Source organism: Arvicanthis niloticus, chromosome 2 (assembly GCF_011762505.2).
Source record: "Arvicanthis niloticus isolate mArvNil1 chromosome 2, mArvNil1.pat.X, whole genome shotgun sequence".
Classification (NCBI taxonomy): domain Eukaryota; kingdom Metazoa; phylum Chordata; class Mammalia; order Rodentia; family Muridae; genus Arvicanthis; species Arvicanthis niloticus.
In genome coordinates this window covers 93,522,956-93,541,257 of record NC_047659.1, presented here as the reverse complement: position 1 = coordinate 93,541,257, position 18,302 = coordinate 93,522,956, and the positions used below count along the sequence as shown (strand labels likewise).

General features: G+C 39.9%; 1 protein-coding gene across 1 annotated transcript; it reads right to left on the bottom strand.

Annotated features, from left to right (window-relative positions):
* Window positions 1-2,158: 2,158 nt before the first annotated feature.
* Window positions 2,159-17,937, bottom strand: Terb2 (telomere repeat binding bouquet formation protein 2). The gene is made up of 7 exons (XM_034496591.2): window positions 17,860-17,937; window positions 17,667-17,748; window positions 16,103-16,242; window positions 13,918-13,979; window positions 10,945-11,018; window positions 7,219-7,307; window positions 2,159-3,739 (listed from the first exon to the last, which is right to left on the bottom strand). Exons 1-7 carry the CDS (start codon window positions 17,921-17,923, stop codon window positions 3,594-3,596), a joined length of 657 nt encoding a protein of 218 aa, XP_034352482.1. The 5' UTR covers window positions 17,924-17,937; the 3' UTR covers window positions 2,159-3,593.
* Window positions 17,938-18,302: the final 365 nt, after the last annotated feature.

Sequence of the window (18,302 nt, the reverse complement as noted above, 5' to 3'; positions counted from 1 at the left end):
CAGGGGACTCATAACTGTCTGTAACTGTAACTCCAACTCCAGGCGATCTGATGCCCTCTCTGGCCTGTAAGGGTGCCTGCATATAACACACACACACACACACACACACACACACACACACACACACACACTAATTTTGTTAATGCAATAAAAACAAATTGTTAACAAAATAAACAACAGAAAGACATGAAGTGCAGTCCCTCAGTACCTCTATGGTATACTGACTTTGAGTCCTGCAGCTAAAACCCGAGTGGTACAGCTGGGCCAGGGTTCTTTTTTCAATTCTCTGAAGAACCTCCATACTGACTGCCACTAGCTAATTCCAGTACCAGGACTGGCATGGAGTTGAATTAGCAGGAACGGATGGGTGACCCCAGCAAGGCACCCAAGGAGAAGTGGATGAGAAGGGTGACCATCAAGCAGACGAGCTCCATGGACTCAGGCAGGGCAGAGCCCAAAATGAAATAGAAGAGCTATTGTCTGAGAGACAGGGTCCCCGTGTAGCCAATATAAAGCAGTCAAATACTGTTCAATGCAGGTCGGTCCCTGGTCCAGCCAAACGGATGATGGTGCCAGCAACAATAAACTTGGCTGCTGTGTCAGTGTCCTGGGAGACAACTCTGGTCTAGAATGCCCACATGGTCACCTGGAGGGGATGTGCCGTAGGAGAGTGTTTAGATGGTCTTCTCAGGAGGGAGGCAGACACAGGCTTGATCAGACCCTGCTACAAGAGCAAATCAGAACTGGAGAAGCAAGCAGGGCCTTGGTGCTCTGCATCTTTTCCATCTCCCAGCTTTAGCCATCGGTCTCTGGGAATGAAACATTTGGGTTGATCAATCGCCCCTTTAGGAACAGGAGTGTTTACTTTGTGCCACTGTCTGATAGAAGGATATAACTTATTATTATTTTTTTTTATTACAAGCCCACAGCTAAGTGACCGTAATTTTAAAGTGTGGGACTGTTGAAAACTATGAGGACTTTAAAGCTGGACTGAGTGCACTTGATGTTATAACATGGTCATGAGACTATGTGGACCAGGATTATTATTTAGGTTATGGCCTAAAGGTGATGTCTGGGTGTCTAGCTGACAGAGGTGTAACTGTGAGCATTAACTGTGAACTTGTCAAGATCTAAAACCACCCTGGAGATGGCCCTCTGAGGGTGTATATGGAAGATTTTGTTGATTACAGTTAACTGAAGGGGGAAGACCTCTGTGGGTGATGCCACTCCCTGGCTGGGATTATGGAGTTTATAGATGGAAATGAAGGAACTGAGCAGTAGCCTGTGTGTCTCCCCCCATCCCTGCTTCTTGAACATGGATGTGATACAGCCGGCTGCCTTAAGCTCATGATGCCTTGACTCCTCTGCTGTGTGTCTCCTGTTAGGTCCCCCAATTCTGGAAGTTAGACAAAGGCCAGCTTTCCTCAGGAACTTGTGAAGCAGGTTTCCCTTTAACAAAAGGAGCCATTTTCCTTATCACTGTCAGAAGGGACAAATGGATGTCAGTGGTAGCTATTAGGATATCAAAGTACATGCTGGGCTCCAGGCTCCTTCAGTATCACAAGGACCTGTTACACATTTCAAAGTCCACACTGACATCCCAGCCCTTCTCACCTCCTCCCCTGAACTTCTCAACTCCCAGACTTCCCTGCCCCAGCTTCTCACTCTCCTTATAACCCCACGGTGTCAGCTATGCTCTCTTCTGCCTGAACTCTGTCTTCATTTCACTTCTCCCCCTTTTCTCCCTTTCTCTGCCCTGCTCCTGCTTCTCTCCTTGCCAGGCCCAGTCTGCAGGCCACATTCAGTCTACCACTTTCCCTCTGCTCTGGCCTCTTCCAGATGTTCTGACCTTCATATCTACAGTAAAAACCTTAACCGTACCATGGAGCAGTCATGTCATCAGTTTATGACATTCTACCTTAACGTGTGAGCCAGAAGAAACCCCTTTCTTTTTAAGTTGTCTTTATTAGAGTATTTTATCACAACAAATAAGAAAGAAACTAAGACATTTGTCATTTTATTTCTTATTTCCAAGTCTTAAAGAAGTATGGTATCAGCTGATTTTACTACCCCTGGCAGTTTCCCAAAGACATATGTATTATATTTATATTGTCTATCTGAAATTATAATCACTTTGAGAAACATTTCTGTTTTGTTGGAGGTTTTTTATTTACTATGCTAACTCATGTACATGTTGGAGAAACACTGAATACTCTTACAATAATCCCAGTGTAAACAACTTAGTGTAAACTTACGTAATACTCTTAATAATTAATTTTAAATCTACAGATAGGCTTGGTTTCTATGTAAAACCTAATCAATAGAACGTGACTAAGATAAAGTGTTCAGGAAGAGACAATATTTAATGTTTCAGGAAAAGATAATTAATAGGTTTTTTTCATTAATAAGTTCAGAAGGACTTAACTACAGACACAAAAATAAATAAGGAAAAACTACCAAACACACAAAAATATAATTCTCAAATGCTGAGGCTGAGAACTGTGTTAGAATTTGATGTTATGAAGTTTGAGTTGTAGGGAAAAGGCAGAGCTAAGTCTCACATACATCCAAATAATCCACACACCAAGGGGAAAAGATACATTTTCTTTGGATAACTCTATACCTGCCAGAAGAACAAGTAGGTCTAAGAAGACTTCTTCAAAAAGAACTCCATTTATGTCTCCAGAAAGCAATCAGCCACCAAACTCTAGGTAAAGAAGTTTCTGCATTCATGGATTGAACACAGGACCTTCTACACGCCGTGTACTTTGTTAACTGGCTTCTAACTTTTTTTCTAAGACAGGGATTATTCTTATGAAGGCTGACTAGAGCTTTCTATACTCCTGCCTCAGTCATCCAAGTACCTGGGATCACAGGTCAGCACCATCAAACCCAGAAAAACTGCCTTCTTGAGATTGCCACATCTCTAGATTTATGTAAGACACAAGAGCTAGGTCCAGAAGCACACAGCTTATCTGGAGTGCACTGAGGTGGGAACATTACTTGGGAGCTAGAGGCCAGGCTGAGTAACACAGTGAGATACACAGATCCTGACACAGAGGTTCCAGCATGGCCATATAGGAAAACAGGGTATCAATACCAGCCTGGAAAATCAGGAAAGTCACATTCCAGTTTGGGTTGGGCCTCATTTAGTCACTCTGGCAAGACACCTTCTCAAGGGCTTCATTTCCTCATAAGCCTCAAGCTCTACCATGGGGACTGTGAGGCACCCGACTCACTATGTTTCAGAAACAAACATTTACAATTCAAGTATAGCCTCCTAATTTATTTTAAGTCAAAATAACCAGACCAGCATCATAAAGGCTAGCATTTCAATACTGAACCTAAAAAAAATACAATATTAAAGTCAAAATCAAAAGAGCCTTTTACATAGTTCTTTTAAGTGTGTTTAGATATCAATAACTCACAATTTGTGAATATGTCATAAATTTCAGTAGTCAAAATGATTCTGAGTTTTCTCAGGGCACATATTAAGAAAGAAAATGATTCTTTCTCCATTCACATTTATATTATACACATCATACATATATATATATGCCCAGTATGTATGTATATTACCCAGTAAGTATGGCTTAACTTAGTTTCCTTCTTAATTTGTTTTTTATAGCAGACATATTAATTTCATTTTGAACATGATATGCCAAATATCCTGAGCTTCCAGGAATGAAGTCATGTAATTCTCCAAGGAATTTCTCCAAGGTATCAATTGATATGTAACCTATAAAAATAAGAAAAAATAGATACATTTGAAATCCTATCATGCTATTTGGTTTTCAGTGTCTTTGATTTATTAGTTTATAATTTAATAGATTTTTTAAAAGAAAAGAATGAAGAAGAAGGAGGAGGAGATAGAGAAAGAAGAGGAGGAAGAGAAGGAAGAGGAGGAGGAAGAGGAAAAAGAAGAGGGGGAAGAAGAAGAGGAAGAGGAGGAGGAGAAGGAGAAGGAGAAGGAGAAGGAGAAGGAGAAGGAGAAGGAGAAGGAGAAGGAGAAGGAGAAGGAGAAGGAGAAGGAGGAGAAGAAGAAATAATAATGCTATTAAGAAGACTCTCCGAGAACCACTTTCAGTCCTTGACTTCCTGCTTCTGCCTGCAGTACTGACATGACCATGTTCCAGCACTGGAGGCTTGGCCCAGGGCTCTGTACATGCTAGGCCCAGGGCTCTGTACATGCTAGGCCCAGGGCTCTGTACATGCTAGGCCCAGGGCTCTGTACATGCTAGGCCCAGGGCTCTGTACATGCTAGGCAGGCACTATGCCAGCTGAGTTACAGCTCCAGCCCCTAACACATTTTCTTTTTCTCCCTTAGTTTACAAAATAATGAATTTTATCATAACCTTTTTATGTAACTATATCATTGTATTTTGGTCCTATTTGTAGCCTCTCTTCTCTTCTATCCATCTTCCCTCTGACAGGTTTCACACTTTAACCTAGCTAGACTGGAACTCACTTGTAGCCCAGGCTGGCCTTGAGCTTTCAGCAATCCTCTGCTCCAGCCTCCCAAGTTCTGGGACTATATATGTAAAACACAACACACTTAACTTTTTCTTCTACTTTTGAAAGGTATAAGTACTAGAAAAGCAACTTAGATTACTGAGAGTGTAGTGTCTATATTGGGGCTGGAACATTTAGTACTTAAACCAAAATGACTGGCAATAACTGGTGTAGACTGTAACCACTGAGAACTCTCTCCAACTTCCAAATAGCACAGCAGTCACAGAGCAGACAATTCCAAGCACTGTAAAACTGGGATGATGCTCTTAATGAAAAATTAATAGTAAAGTCAGTATTGCTGGCAGTCAATAAAAATTATGTGTGTAATGTTGGTGTCATTAATAATCTGAAATAGATATGAATGCTAAAAAAGAATCCCTACCTAAAAGCAGAGAGCTTAAGGAAGGATTTAAATACCTTAAGCAGTAATGCCATAATAATTACCACTTAAATGATTCTATTTTATGTGTAATACAAATGTTTGTGGTTTATACTAATACTAAACACTGTACATAAACATTTTTAGAAGATCTCAAGTATGCCTGAATTTTAAAGTACCATCAATAGCAACAGAATTTATGCATATAGCTTGTTTTAGTTATAAACAGTCTATCTAAAGTTTAAAGTTATGAATGCAGTCACAGAGACTAGTATCTTGGATCTATCTCAGTCATGGTGTCTACTTCATCAGGTCTTCTGAAGCACTTCTATGACATCCCATGTGTGCCCTGATCTCTGCCTGACAGGGAGACATGTGAAGATCTGAAGCACTTCTATGACATCCAATGTGTACCAGGATCTCTGCCTGACGGGGAGACATGTATAACCTGTGAAGATCTGAAGCACTTCTATGATATCCCATGTGTACCCATATCTCTGCCTGATGAAGAGACATGTGTAACCTGTGAACAAAAGCTCACTGCACAGACAATACCCAAGGTTTCTAAACGTGTAGCGCACATATGCACTATGTGAGATTTCTAAATGCTTACTGCACACATATGTAGAGGGCACCAGGGCCTTGTCCTCACAGAGAACCACTAAGAGAACCAGGAACATTAACACACAGGGGTGTCTCCTCAGTGGAGGAGAGAAAATCAAATCCCTGCATTCCATCCAGAAAACTGAAAGTGGAGGTTGTTAATGACCTGGTGACCCTTTTGTTATCTGAAGGGACAGACCTCATCCAAATTCTTCAGAATGATTATTCCAGATTCCTCCCTCCCTAGACCATTACCCATCCTTAGGGTAGATGTCACATGTACTTTATGGCCTGATGACCTCTATGTTATCTGTCAGAGACCACAATAGAGTCTAGGCCTGTTAGCTATAGAATCCGCCCTCGTGGTCACATGAACTTTGTAAAAGAGCTGCTATGTAATCACATCTTAAGCTTTATTATGCATCTGGAATTGGAATTATGGGAATTATTGTTGCCTGGAGATCCGTTTCCAAATTTTACAATAATCTGCCTGCTATTAGACTCCCTGGAGTTTAATCTAGGTTGATGAAGTCAGTCAATCTGCACTGGGTTTTCATTCTCATCTCTTCCAAGGGTTGGCTTCCCTACCTGGATAACCTGGTCCCTGAATTGCTTCAGAGCCCTTACATGCTGTTGTCTGTCTGTCTCTCTATGACAATAACTATTGTAATAAAACCACAATCTCCTGTAATCCGTGTAGCATGTCTCTTGCATCACCCCAAGCAGAAACCTTTTGTTAATGGCTGGAGAGACGGCTCAGTGGTTAAGAGCACTGACTGCTCTACCAGAGGTCCTGAGTTCAATTCCCAGCAACCACATGGTGGCTCACAACCATCTGTAATGGGGTCTGGTGTCTTCTTCTGGTGTTTGTGAAGAGAGCAATAGTGGTGTACTCATATGCATAAAATAATAAAATAAACAAAGGAAAAAAAAAGCCGGGCAGTGGTGGCACACGCCTTTAATCCCAGCACTTGGGAGGCAGAGGCTACAGAGTGAGTTTCAGGATAGCCAGGGCTACACAGAGAAACTCTGTCTCGAAAAAACAAACAAACAAGCAAACAAACAAACAAACAAACACAAGAAAGAAAGAAAGAAAGAAAGAAAGAAAGAAAGAAAGAAAGAAAGAAAGAAAGAAAGAAAGGAAGAAAGGAAGGAAAGAAGGAAAGAAGGAAGGAAGAAAGCTTTTGTTAGAATTATTAACACCATAAACAGGATACACAGCAGCATGGTGGGGGCTCTGAGCAGAGTTCAAACCTCTAAGGTAGGGGTCCCTTCTTCGAGGTCTCAGAGGAAGGGGGAGGCTTCATGTTATGTGGTTGGTGAGCAGTCACAGAAAGGACCCAGCTGACTCTAGCTCCATAGGAAAGCCTGATCCTAGGCATGTATGAGGCCCTAGGTTCAAACTCCAGTACTACAAACACAGAAACAAAAGAACTGATGCCTGAATGTCAGAAATAAATTGCAACTGTCTCATACAAGCAGGAGCAAGCCTCCCTCCTACCTAGAGACCCCGTGTGGGAACAGAAACCATGAAGCTCATGCTTGGTCCATTCTGCAGGGCACTGTCTGAGCAGATGAATGGCACCTCATATTCACCGTGGTTCAAGGAGAGGCTCTGCTTGGTAAAGCTTTGTTCTTCTCAGTCCCCTTGTTTCTTCCCCAGCTGAGGTCACTCTAGTCTTTAAACTCCCAGGTTTAAAGGAAAGCATCTTACTTCAGTTTACCTGTTACCATGTTGTTCACTGGGTAACTCTGAAGAGGGAAGCACATCTGCTTTTCTATAACTGGAGTCCTTATGAAATGATTCTCTGCACTACAAAAATCAAACATTCAGAAAGTCACATTTGTATCTGATTTTTAAATTTATATTACAAATGAGAACTTATTCCAGACAATGTATATAATAACTTATACTTATTTAATCGTTTTATTCTTTTGTTGTTGTTTTTTCGAGACAGAGTTTCTCTGTGTAGCCCTGGCTGTCCTGGAACTCACTCTGTAGACCAGGCTGGCCTCGAAAACAGATATCTGCTTGCCTCTGCCCCCCAAGTGCTGGGATCAAAGGCATGCGCCACCACTGCCCGGCTTAAGTTTTATTCTTACTTGGTAAAAAATGTTAATTGGGAGCTTTCTTTTGTGATACTAAGAAAGACTAGGGCCCATATAGCTATTTCTGGTTTTCTTAGCTACTTCACAAACTAAACAATTGAATATACAGAGGCCTGGGTCATCTCAATAATCCCCAAAGCACAATAATAATTTAAAATAGGGCTAGGAATATATCTCAGTGGTAGGGCTTTTGCCTAGCATGCATGAGTCTGGGTTTAATCACAGCACTGTAAAAAATGTAAAATAATTTATTATATACAAACATAACCAATACATATATGTAAAAGCACAGTGAACTCTATAAATGGTTACAGGACTTACATTCTTCAATACTGAAATTATTGAGACTACTAACTATGTACTCCATATGTCAGCATAACAAATAAAAAAACAAGGTTGGGGAAACCATGAGGAACGGTGAGATTCTGAAGTAACTTCTGACTTAAATAAATAAGGTTTGCCTTAGATCATGGGCATGTCTGCATACTTAACACAAGATAGCAGCTGAGAAGAAATCCGACCACACCTCCCCTACCATCTGTCCTCTGAGGTAAAGAACTGACAAGCTCTGCACTGTGACACAGCCCAGACCGCTCCCCTTTACTGTAACAAATAGGATGGAGCATGGAACGAACAGCTCCATGCATACTCTGAAACTGGCTCCAGGCTATGGCTCCCCCACACCGTTAAGCAAAGGATTTCCGACTCTTTCTCTGTCTCTGTTCATTCTCCTCTGTCACATGTTGGTGACAACCAGTTCTTACTTATGTGAAGCTCCTCCCAGGTTTAAAGGAAAGCATCTTGTTCTTTAAGGTCCTGTTGTGTTGTCTCTGATGCCATGCTCTAACCTCCCCCCATTGCTCTCTTACCTCAAGGCCTCTCATGCTGCCTCTGGTGTGACTGATGCTCTGTCCTGTAATGCTTTCCCAGCTCAAGCTGACCACGCCCCATCATGGTTGTGAGGCTCTCCCTCCTAAGAAAGCTCACTGCTGCAGGGTGATTTCCAGTTTACTCCTTTTCTGAATGTATAGGTTTGGTTTCTAACAGTCAATCCAAACACTGAAGTATAACATTAAATAAGGTTTTCAATCTTATAGGAAACTACTGATAGAATATTAAATGCAAAGCCAAGGGACTTCAAGATGACCTCAACTCTACAAATTGTGTGTCTTATTGTAAGACAGGAGAGACATAGGCTAATGAGTAGAATTATTTCTGATTTAAATTTCCTTTATTCTTTTTTATATCTTATTTTTATGAATTCAATGGATTTATACATTTTTTTAAGTTTTGGCATTTTTGAAATAGGGTCTCATAAAGCCCAGGTTAGCCTCAAACTAGCTACGTAGCTGAGGAGAACCTTGACTTTTAATCCTGCCTTCACCTCCAGGGTGCTATGATTACAGGCATGCATTGTGTGCCTGGTTTATGCTGTGCTGGGTACCAAACCCAAAGCCCATGCACACTAGATAATCACTCTAACAACTGAACTACATCCTCAGCCTGTTACATTTATTTTAAAATAATTTAAAACTATAAAATTTTAAATGTATGTGACTTTAAACTTTGAGGAACATCTGGGAAGAGGAAAATAGCACAGTTTGGAGAGTTTGGACTTCAGATCTAGATATGGTTTCAAATTCAGCTATTCTTTCTGAATAAAACTGAATGAATTATTTAGCTCTCCAGATTTGTATTTTACATTTTAAAATGAGAATTTTACAATTCTCATTGCATATATAAGCTGTGAGAATTAAATAAAATATTGTGAACGGGCAGGCACAGTGGTGCACGCCTTTAATTCCAGCACTTGGGAGGCAGAGGCAGGTGGACCTCTGTGAGTTCAAGGCCAACCTGGGATACAAAGCAAGTCCAGGACAGCCAGGGCTCTGTTACATAGAAAAATTCTGTCCAAAAAAAAAAAAAAAAAGGAAAAGAAATATTGTGAACTGCTGTCTCATAAATGTCTTGTACTTAGCAAATGTTCAATAATATCATACCATTTAGTATGTGCTTCCTATCAGTAAATAGTGTGTCATGCAGCTGGCTCAGGATATGTTCTATTTATGTTCATATTGCACCACCTGGTGGCTCCATAAAGAAAAGGCTCTACAGAAGTAGTGGGGGTCTGCAGCATTACAGGATAGGGCTGCTGAACATGGGGACTCACAGTGGCTATCACCACATGCATAGGACTGTCACAAGATCAAGCCAGCCAAAATCCAAAAAGAGCAGGGGAGGGGCTCATGAAGCTCCAGGTCTAGCTGAGAAGCTGTTTCCATGGATAGTTGCTATAAGAGGGAGGACTTGGTCAGGGATGCAGCCCCTGAGAGGCTGCCAGTGCTCTAGTGGATGGTCCTATACCCAAGCATACTAGCAGACCCAGCGGGATTTTAAAAAGAGCGAAGCACCAGGTGTAGCATGCACACCTGTAATCCCAGTACTGAGGAGGCTGAGGCAGGAGGAGAATCTCTGTCAGTTTGAAGCCAACCTGGTCTACATAGTAAGTTCCAGGACAGCCAAGACTATAATGAGAGACTACATGAAACTGGGAGGGAGATTAAGGAACTAGAGGGAAGGGAAGAGGGTAGATTTGATTTTTAAAATGTATAATACGCACTATGAGATTCCTAATTTAAAAAAAAGAAAATTGAAAAATAAAAAGCAGAATCCTACGGAATATTCACATAATTGGACTTTAAAAAAAAAACTCAACAGTGTCTTCCTATGTAGCCTAAGTAGCCTAGGCTAGCCTGGTGCTCATTTTGATCCCTCTAATGCTAAGATTACAGCTAAAATGTGCCATACCTGGCATGTTGCCATGTATATGTCTGTGTGTCACTGTGTACACACATGTGAACAAGTGTGTGTAGGCTAGAAGCTGACTGACATTACATGACTCATCAATATTTCATCATCACCTTCTTTTTAATTATTATTTTATTTTTATTTTATGTGCATGAGTACTTTGCCTGTATGTGTGTATGTGCACCACATGTGTGCCTGGAACTCTCATTGGTCAGAAGAAGGTGTCAGATCCCCTGAAACTGGACTAACTGATGGTTGAGCCACCATGTGGGTGCTGGAACCAAACCCAGGTCCTCTGTAAGAACAGCCACTTCTCTTAACCACTGAGCCATGACTCAAGCCTCACTTCTTTTCTTTTGTGTAAAAGTTTGTATGATAAACTTAATTTGTTGAACAAATTAATCTTTTTAATCTTGGATCTCTTTGTCTATACATGAGAATAGTGATAACAATAATGTCAATCTCAGAGGAACTGTGAAAGTAAGATAAATATACAATCAACCTGAACAGCAATGACACATAGTAACCAATACCTTTTGGACAGTTCTTGTTTGTGTTCTGTTGTTGGTCTAATGTTTTCCTTTTTACTTGATATCATTCTGTCATGCTGTAAATAGCAAAAGAAATCAGAGTTTAAAAATGTAGTGCACTAATTATCTGATCAGTAATTTTTAAATTGATATACATTCTAAAATTATTTAAATGTATTGTTTTATTTCTAGTCATTGCAGCATGGTAGGGAGGTTTATGAAATTTTGTATGTATACTCATATAACTATCCTTCTAGAGATCATAAAGGATGATCAGATTTTGAATGCCAGTTATAGTTGTAGCAGCGACTGAACTTTAAGGGTGGGGAAGGAGAATGTAGAAAGGAAGGAAGGAAGGAAGGGAAAACAGAAAAACCAATCAACACAAACTTAAGACTTTCTTAAAATTCTTGACATCAGGACTCTCCTACTTCCTGTAAGCTATAAATCAAAAACTATGAAGCTGAATGAAGTAATGGTGATGGAGATATGTTTGTCTCTGAAGTTGTGACAGACTAAAATATATTAAGCTTTTATAAAACATTTGTAAAAAATTACTAACATGCTTGTTCCTAATATATTTAACAGAATGTCATTAGAAATTCGGTATTTAGATAATAAATCTTCCTTGAGCAATAATAATGTTCCAAATTACTTTCCAGACTTATCTTGTTGTTTTCATTTGATAGTATGACTTTCTGCTTATGTATTATATGGTTACAGTATTTTAATAGCTAATATGCAATATTTATACACATTTTGAAGGAATGGACAAGATCCTTTATCAAATGGTAATGCCTAGCCAATAATCAATAAAAGAATGTTATGCTGGGCAGTGATGCTGTATGCCTTTAATCCCAGCCCTCAGGAGGCAGAGACAGGTGGATCTCTGTGAGTTTGAGGCCAGCCTGGTCTACAGAGTGAGTTCCAGGACAGCCAGGGCTACACAGAGAAACCCAGTCTCAAACAAACAAACAAAACAAAAAAGAGGGAGATGTTATATTAATATTTTTACCTGTCCGCCTGTGTGCCTGTGTAAGTGTATGTCACATGTGTGCAAGAAATGCCACAGAGGCCAGAAATGCTCATTAGAGCGCCCCAAGCTAGAGCAGCAGGCAGTTGTGAGGCACCTGACATAGGCTCTGGGAGTTCAGTACTAAACTGAACTCTGGAACTCTGGACCTCTCAAAGAGCAGGAAGTAGTCTTCACCTCTAAGCTATCCCTCTGCTCTCATACAACTGTTTAATAGAAAAGACATTAGATTAGCTTAAGGCTAAGAAAATTTGGTTCCTCGGTACTAATATCTGGTTACATGAATTGAGGTGTTTTTTTGTTTTTGTTTTTTGTTTTTTTTTTTTTTTTTTTTTTTTTTTGTCTTCTGTTTGTGTCAGAATTTTTATTTACAAAATTAAATGACCTTTAGGTTCTTTTAAGTACAACAGTACTGGTATACTGAATAATTTGACAAATAAGAAAAAAAATCCATCATCACTTATGTAGAAACATTGACAAATCAGAATAGATATTTTCACAACTTATCACTTCCATGACAAAGATCCTGAAGAGACTATTCTTTTCAAATGATGACACTCTGGGAAATAAAAACAAATTAGTGGGCCAGTGAGATAGTTCAGCAATTAAGAGTGCTAGCTGCCAATCCTGAGTTTGCATTCAGGAGCCGACAGGGTGAAGGGAGAGGACCAGCTTCCCCAAGTTGTCTCAGACTTCCACATGTATACTGAGGCATGTGTATGCATACACACATACAAATAAAATTTTAACCAATGAAAGTGAGATGAAATATATAAATTAATTGCCTGGCTGTGGAAATATAAATTTGTCTCTATTGTTTCAGTCTGAAAAAATTTAACATACTGAGAAGTTTTAAAATAAAATAATACAAAAATACTAGATACCTTATACCCAGAATTTGCTACCTTGAGTGTGTTTTTTTCAATTTTGAGAGACCATTTAAAAATATAACATTTCTATTACTTAAGGTCTAGTATGAATTTTCTCAAAAATATATTCTTTTATCTTTATAACACTATTAGCATACTTAAGAAAATGTAACAAATCATTATTATTTACTATCAGTTTTCTCAGCTATATAGATCAGAGTGGACTTGAACTCTCAGAAATCTGTTTGTTTCTGCCTCCCAGGTATTTTATATATATAAAGTCTGATCAAAGTTTATTTATTTGTTTGTTTTTCTCAGCAGAGTTTTTGTATAGTAGCCTTGGCTGTCCTGAAACTTGCTTTGTAGATCAGGTTGTCCTTGAACTCACAGAGATCTGCCTGCTTTTTCCTCCCAAGTGCTGTTGAGTGTATGAACCACCATGCCTGGCCTGATCAAGGTTTATACGTCACATTTGATTGTTGCACCTCAATTTAGAGCAATCCTCTTGCCTTTGTTGTAATAATCACTATAGAGGTCAAGCCAGTTAACTCTGTGGAATCCAGTCACTACCTGGATTCATGGGATCAACTCATAATTGGAACTTGGTTAAGCATTTAAATAAGAATGTAACATAGATAATATTGTGTACTTATTATATCACAACAGACTAAGCATAATGAGAGGTTATTCCAGTTTCAGTGACAGGCCTTCTTAAATGTCTAATCCTCCTGCCCCTACCTCCCAAATGCTAAGATTACAAGCGTATGCTACCATGTCTGGTTTGTACGCTGCGCCAAGGATGGAGTCCAGGGCTTTTTGCAGGTAAAACAAACATTCTACCAACTGAGCTGCATCACCAACACCTGAGCACTCACGTTTCTTAATGAATGGTTGTCATTTATATAAAATACTTCAGTGTATTATGTAAAAACAATGTCAAACCAGGTAATATTCAATAAAAGCATGCCCTTTAAATTCCTTAATCTAGACCACTGATGCATATGTCACAGTTTATGCTGCCTTCAAGAGTTTTGAAACTGTATATCCCAGTGTAGTATATTAATTTCCTCTTACCTTTTCTATCTGAAAGTTTTCATCTCGTTCCCAAATAAAACTACCAATTTTTCTTCGTATTTCTATAGTGAGAAAAACAAGTCCAATGCTTTTTAAAAAGTAATTTCTATATTTTGTATAAAATCTGAAACTTGTAGGTCATGTTTATTCTTCTTGAATCAAAATAATCTCTTAAGGATACTTGTTTAGAACCCAAATTCTTACTGAATCAGAGCACTTTCAAAGCCTAAGAATTCAATTTTCCAATCCACTCTCCAAATGATTCCAGTACATTACTGAGTCATTATTGTAGACTTTTTCTTAGTGTGTGATGTCTGTGTGTGTAGAACTCAAATATTAAATAGAAGTGATGATTTAAAACAAGGTTAATAAACCAGATAGTCATTGTATAATACAAGCTCCTTGAAGGTAAGTTTTTGAAGGGAATTTAAGGCCAGCCCGGGCTACCTAAGAAAAACTTGTATGAAAGGGAAAAAAAGCTTATGGGCATGATGGTACACTTCGATAATCCTGACACTCAGAGGCTGAGGCAGGAGAATGGCTATGAATTTGAGGCTAGCCTGGGCTACATAATTAGTACCAGGTCAGCCAGAGTGACACAACAAGACCCGCTTTAAGAATGAAAAAGAGAGAGGGTTATTTTTAACAAATCAATTTTACCATAAGTCATTAGTTTGTTTGCATAGCCACTTAGACAACTAAGTGTTATAACTAGGTTCTTCTGGGACACTAGTTACAAGATACCAATCTTTGAGGTTTCTAAAGGCTATTCTATGAAAATAACTTTAGAAACTTTATAACTTTAATAAGTTTTGGGTTTGTTCTGTTTTCCTTTTATATTCTCTTCACTGGAAATCTATGAACAGTTTTGGTTTGTCTTCCTAGAAATAGACATAGAATTATTAGGTAAACAAAATCCTCAGTAAGAACTGAGTGACTAGGGGCTGAAGAAAGGGTTCAGAGGTTTAAGAATGCTGCGTGTCCTTCCAGAAGACCCTGGTTCAATCCCATTACCCACATGGTGGCTCACAACTATCTGTAACTCCAGCTCCTGAGGATCTGATTGATGCCCTCTTCAAGACAGCACAAGTACCAGTTACCACTGTGGTGCACAGCCATACATGCATGAAACACACAAAATAATAATAATGCAAAAAATAAAATAAGTTTTTTTTAAAGTGGGTAACTAACATAAGACCTACAAAAAGATATATAACATTATGTAGATAACCTAGGTCAAACACTAGACAAACATGATAAGAACAGGTTCTAAGCAGGGAAAACTGCAAGGACCAGACTCAAAAGCACTTTCCTTATTTTTCTTTCTCTCTTCATAAGGCTGTTGAAATAATGTGAAAGTACTTACAAACATATAATGAAAAGTACAAATATATGAGCTTATTATTATAACAAGCATTTAAAGAAATACTAGAAGAGATTCAACACTAGCAAAGATCACATTAAATTCTAAACATTTGTCATATACCTTAATCTATGACCTCATTTTATCCTCAAAATCTCTTGGTAGAAATCAATAGCATGTTAGATCACAGAATGCTGGGTGTGGTGGTACACATCTTTAATCCCAGCACTTGGGAGGCCGAGGCAAGTGGATACATTTTTCTTTGCGGCCAGCCTGGCTTATATAGTGAGTTCCAGGCCAACCAGGGCTACATAGTAAGACAATGCTTCAAAACAAGCAAACAAATAAAAAAAAAAAACACATTAGGTGCTAGATCCTAGATGGTGAGCACTTTGAGGGTAATATCTGACTCTGTCTTATTCACCAGTGAACTTCTGCAGTGGGGCTGTAACCTGGCAAACAAAGAAAGCTAAACAAATGTGTGAATAAGAAAGGCAGAATATTCACTCAAGGTATCTGATTCCAAGTCCAGATTTGTTTCACCTGTATTGAATGATTCAAAAATCTCTGTGGGTATAATGGCTCACACCAACAATCCCAGCACTCAGAAAACTGGGGTATGGAGTGAGGTACTCTTAAAAATAAAAACAAATAAATGGACAAAAAAAAAAAAAAAAAAAAAAAAAAAAAAAAACACCCCCAAAAGCTAAAAACAAACCACAAAAGTTCTAATTGAGAATAGAGATTGGTCAATTAAATTTGGTTATCTTAATAGGGATTGGCTGGGTTTGGAAAACTGATGGGTTTATAATCTTTGCTAACCTTTTTGCAGACATGCAGGAGGAAGAACAAAATGGCCTAAGGCCACTGAATTTTTCATTTCAGCATTAGCTACTGCAGCAAGATAGTAGGCATGAAAAACTGTAGCATTATCTTCTGTGTACTCGAGGCTCTGATATATTCTAGAAGAAAGGAGATCTAGGTTATGAAATAAACAAGAATGCATTCAAACTTTCAAAAGTAAAACAAAGACTGGAAGTAGGAGACTGCCAGCATTGAAGAATACATAATGATGTATTTCCTTCCTGCCAAGAATGGATCAACTTCAGGCATATGACATTACCCAGTCTGGGGACCTAAGTGTACACAAATCTTAGCTTTAGAGTTGGTAAATGATTTCGTGAATTTACAAAAGACTTAAAACAGGGGCTGGAGAGATAGCTAAGTGGCTAGGAGCACTGGCTCCTCTCCCAGAAAACCTGCATTCAGTTCCAAACACCCACATGATAGTTTACCACTGTCTGTAACTCCAGTTACAGGTAACCCAACACCCTGTACTGGCATACATGCAGGCAAAACACAAAAGCACAATAAATAAATAAATAAATAAATAGACCCTGCCTCATGAACAAAGGAAAAAAGGAAGAAAGAGAGAAAGAAAGGAAGAAAGAAAGAAAGAAAGGAAAAAAGAAAAGTCATAAAACAGTAGTTAGCTGGCTATCAACAGTGTACTGAAAGCCAGCAGCCCAGTGAGTTTTACTCATAGTCTCTGCCATTAAAAGAAATTAAATCTGAGGAAAAGGGTGGGCACACCATCAGAGAAGCCTTCACATGCAGAAGACATTTTTTTCTAGGCCTGTGAAAAAAGAGACAAAAGATATTAGAAAAAAAAAAAAAAGACATACATGATGGAGCGATAATGACACGGTTGACTAAACTGTGAAAGGTATGAAAGCCATGGAAATTTAAAGAGGCTTTAGCTAAGTCTAAATCTGAAGGGGGTGGGGTGGCAGCCAAGGCGCAGATCTCTGCTCAATAAACAGTTGGCAGCAATTATGAAGGGAGATGGCAGAGCACATACGGAGGAAGGGTCAAGTTCCTGTGACAGTCCTGGAGTGATTATGGTGCTAGTAAAACAACAGCAACGAGGACGAAGTACATTACTGGAGCCTGTTCCATAGTCTCAGGCACCTATTCACTCATGATAGTAGAACTTGGTGAAGGTCCCAGAAAGCCCAGACTGTTGGCACATGCTCTAAATCCCCGCATCTGGTATGCTAAGACAAAAAAAAAAAAAAAAAAAAAAAAAATAATGGGTAGTTTTTCAGCTTGCAAAGTGCAGGCAGGACATGTTCTGGTGTTGAGGCAGTCCGAGTAGGAGGAGCCTACAAGTTTCCACGTGACAGCTGGACACTCAAAACCAGGATTCCGTTAGAGGACCAAGGGAGGACAGGTGGAAGGCCAAGGCAGAAGGAAGAAAAAGAGAATGCTGTCCCCCATTATCTAGGGCTGCAAACTTGCTGTTCCCCAGTGCTGATAACTGGACTTCCATTCAGGACTCTGGGCACACGATGACAGATAAGGCTCTACGGTGGCCCTGGGGTACCTCAGCGTGTCAGGGTGCGAAGCATCACAGCTGAACAGGAAGTCTGCGGCCTGCGCGTCGCTGACCATCCCGCCTTCATCCACTGTGGAGGCAAGAGCACACGTGAGCACTGGGTAGGGCAGGCGTACCCTGGCTGGGGGTTTCCACAGGAGGATGCTCTGGCTCCCACATCCTGCCCCGCCCACCTTCCTACCCCAGAACTGCCTCAGGTCCTGACTGACACTGCGGCAGAACCAACCACGCTGCCCCTGGAACATGGCGCCGCCACCTGACTCCCGGGGATCCTGGGCGGGGCTTAGAGATGAGACCACTGATTGGTCCAAAGCTAAGCTTGATGATTGGTTCTCATGGGGAAAGGGCGGGAAAGGCCCAGGAAGCGGGCAAAGAAATGCTGAGAGACTAGCTGCGGAGGACAAAGGTAGCCGGACCTGGTGAGTGATAATATATATAATTTTAAAAGACAGGTTCATATAATATAGGATGGCTTGGACCTCCCTATTTGGAGGCATGCTGAAGCAACTGCCGGAATTACAGGCTGGCCTACTGAAGCAAGAAGAGGGCAATGAACTCGAGTTACATGGCATTGTGAGCCATTATGTGGGTGCTGGAAAATGAATCTAGGTCCTCTGACAGAGT

Bases quoted from the DNA above. Each gene is read 5' to 3' on its own strand.
- Terb2 (XM_034496591.2), bottom strand. From the start codon at position 17,923: ATGTTCCAGGGGCAGCGTGGTTGGTTCTGCCGCAGTGTCAGTCAGGAC. The intron at 17,749-17,859 runs GTAGGAAGGTGG...TTGCCTCCACAG, and splicing joins GGACCTGAGGCAGTTCTGGG to TGGATGAAGGCGGGATGGTC. The intron at 11,019-13,917 runs GTAAGAGGAAAT...TGCTATTTACAG, and splicing joins AAAACTTTCAGATAGAAAAG to CATGACAGAATGATATCAAG.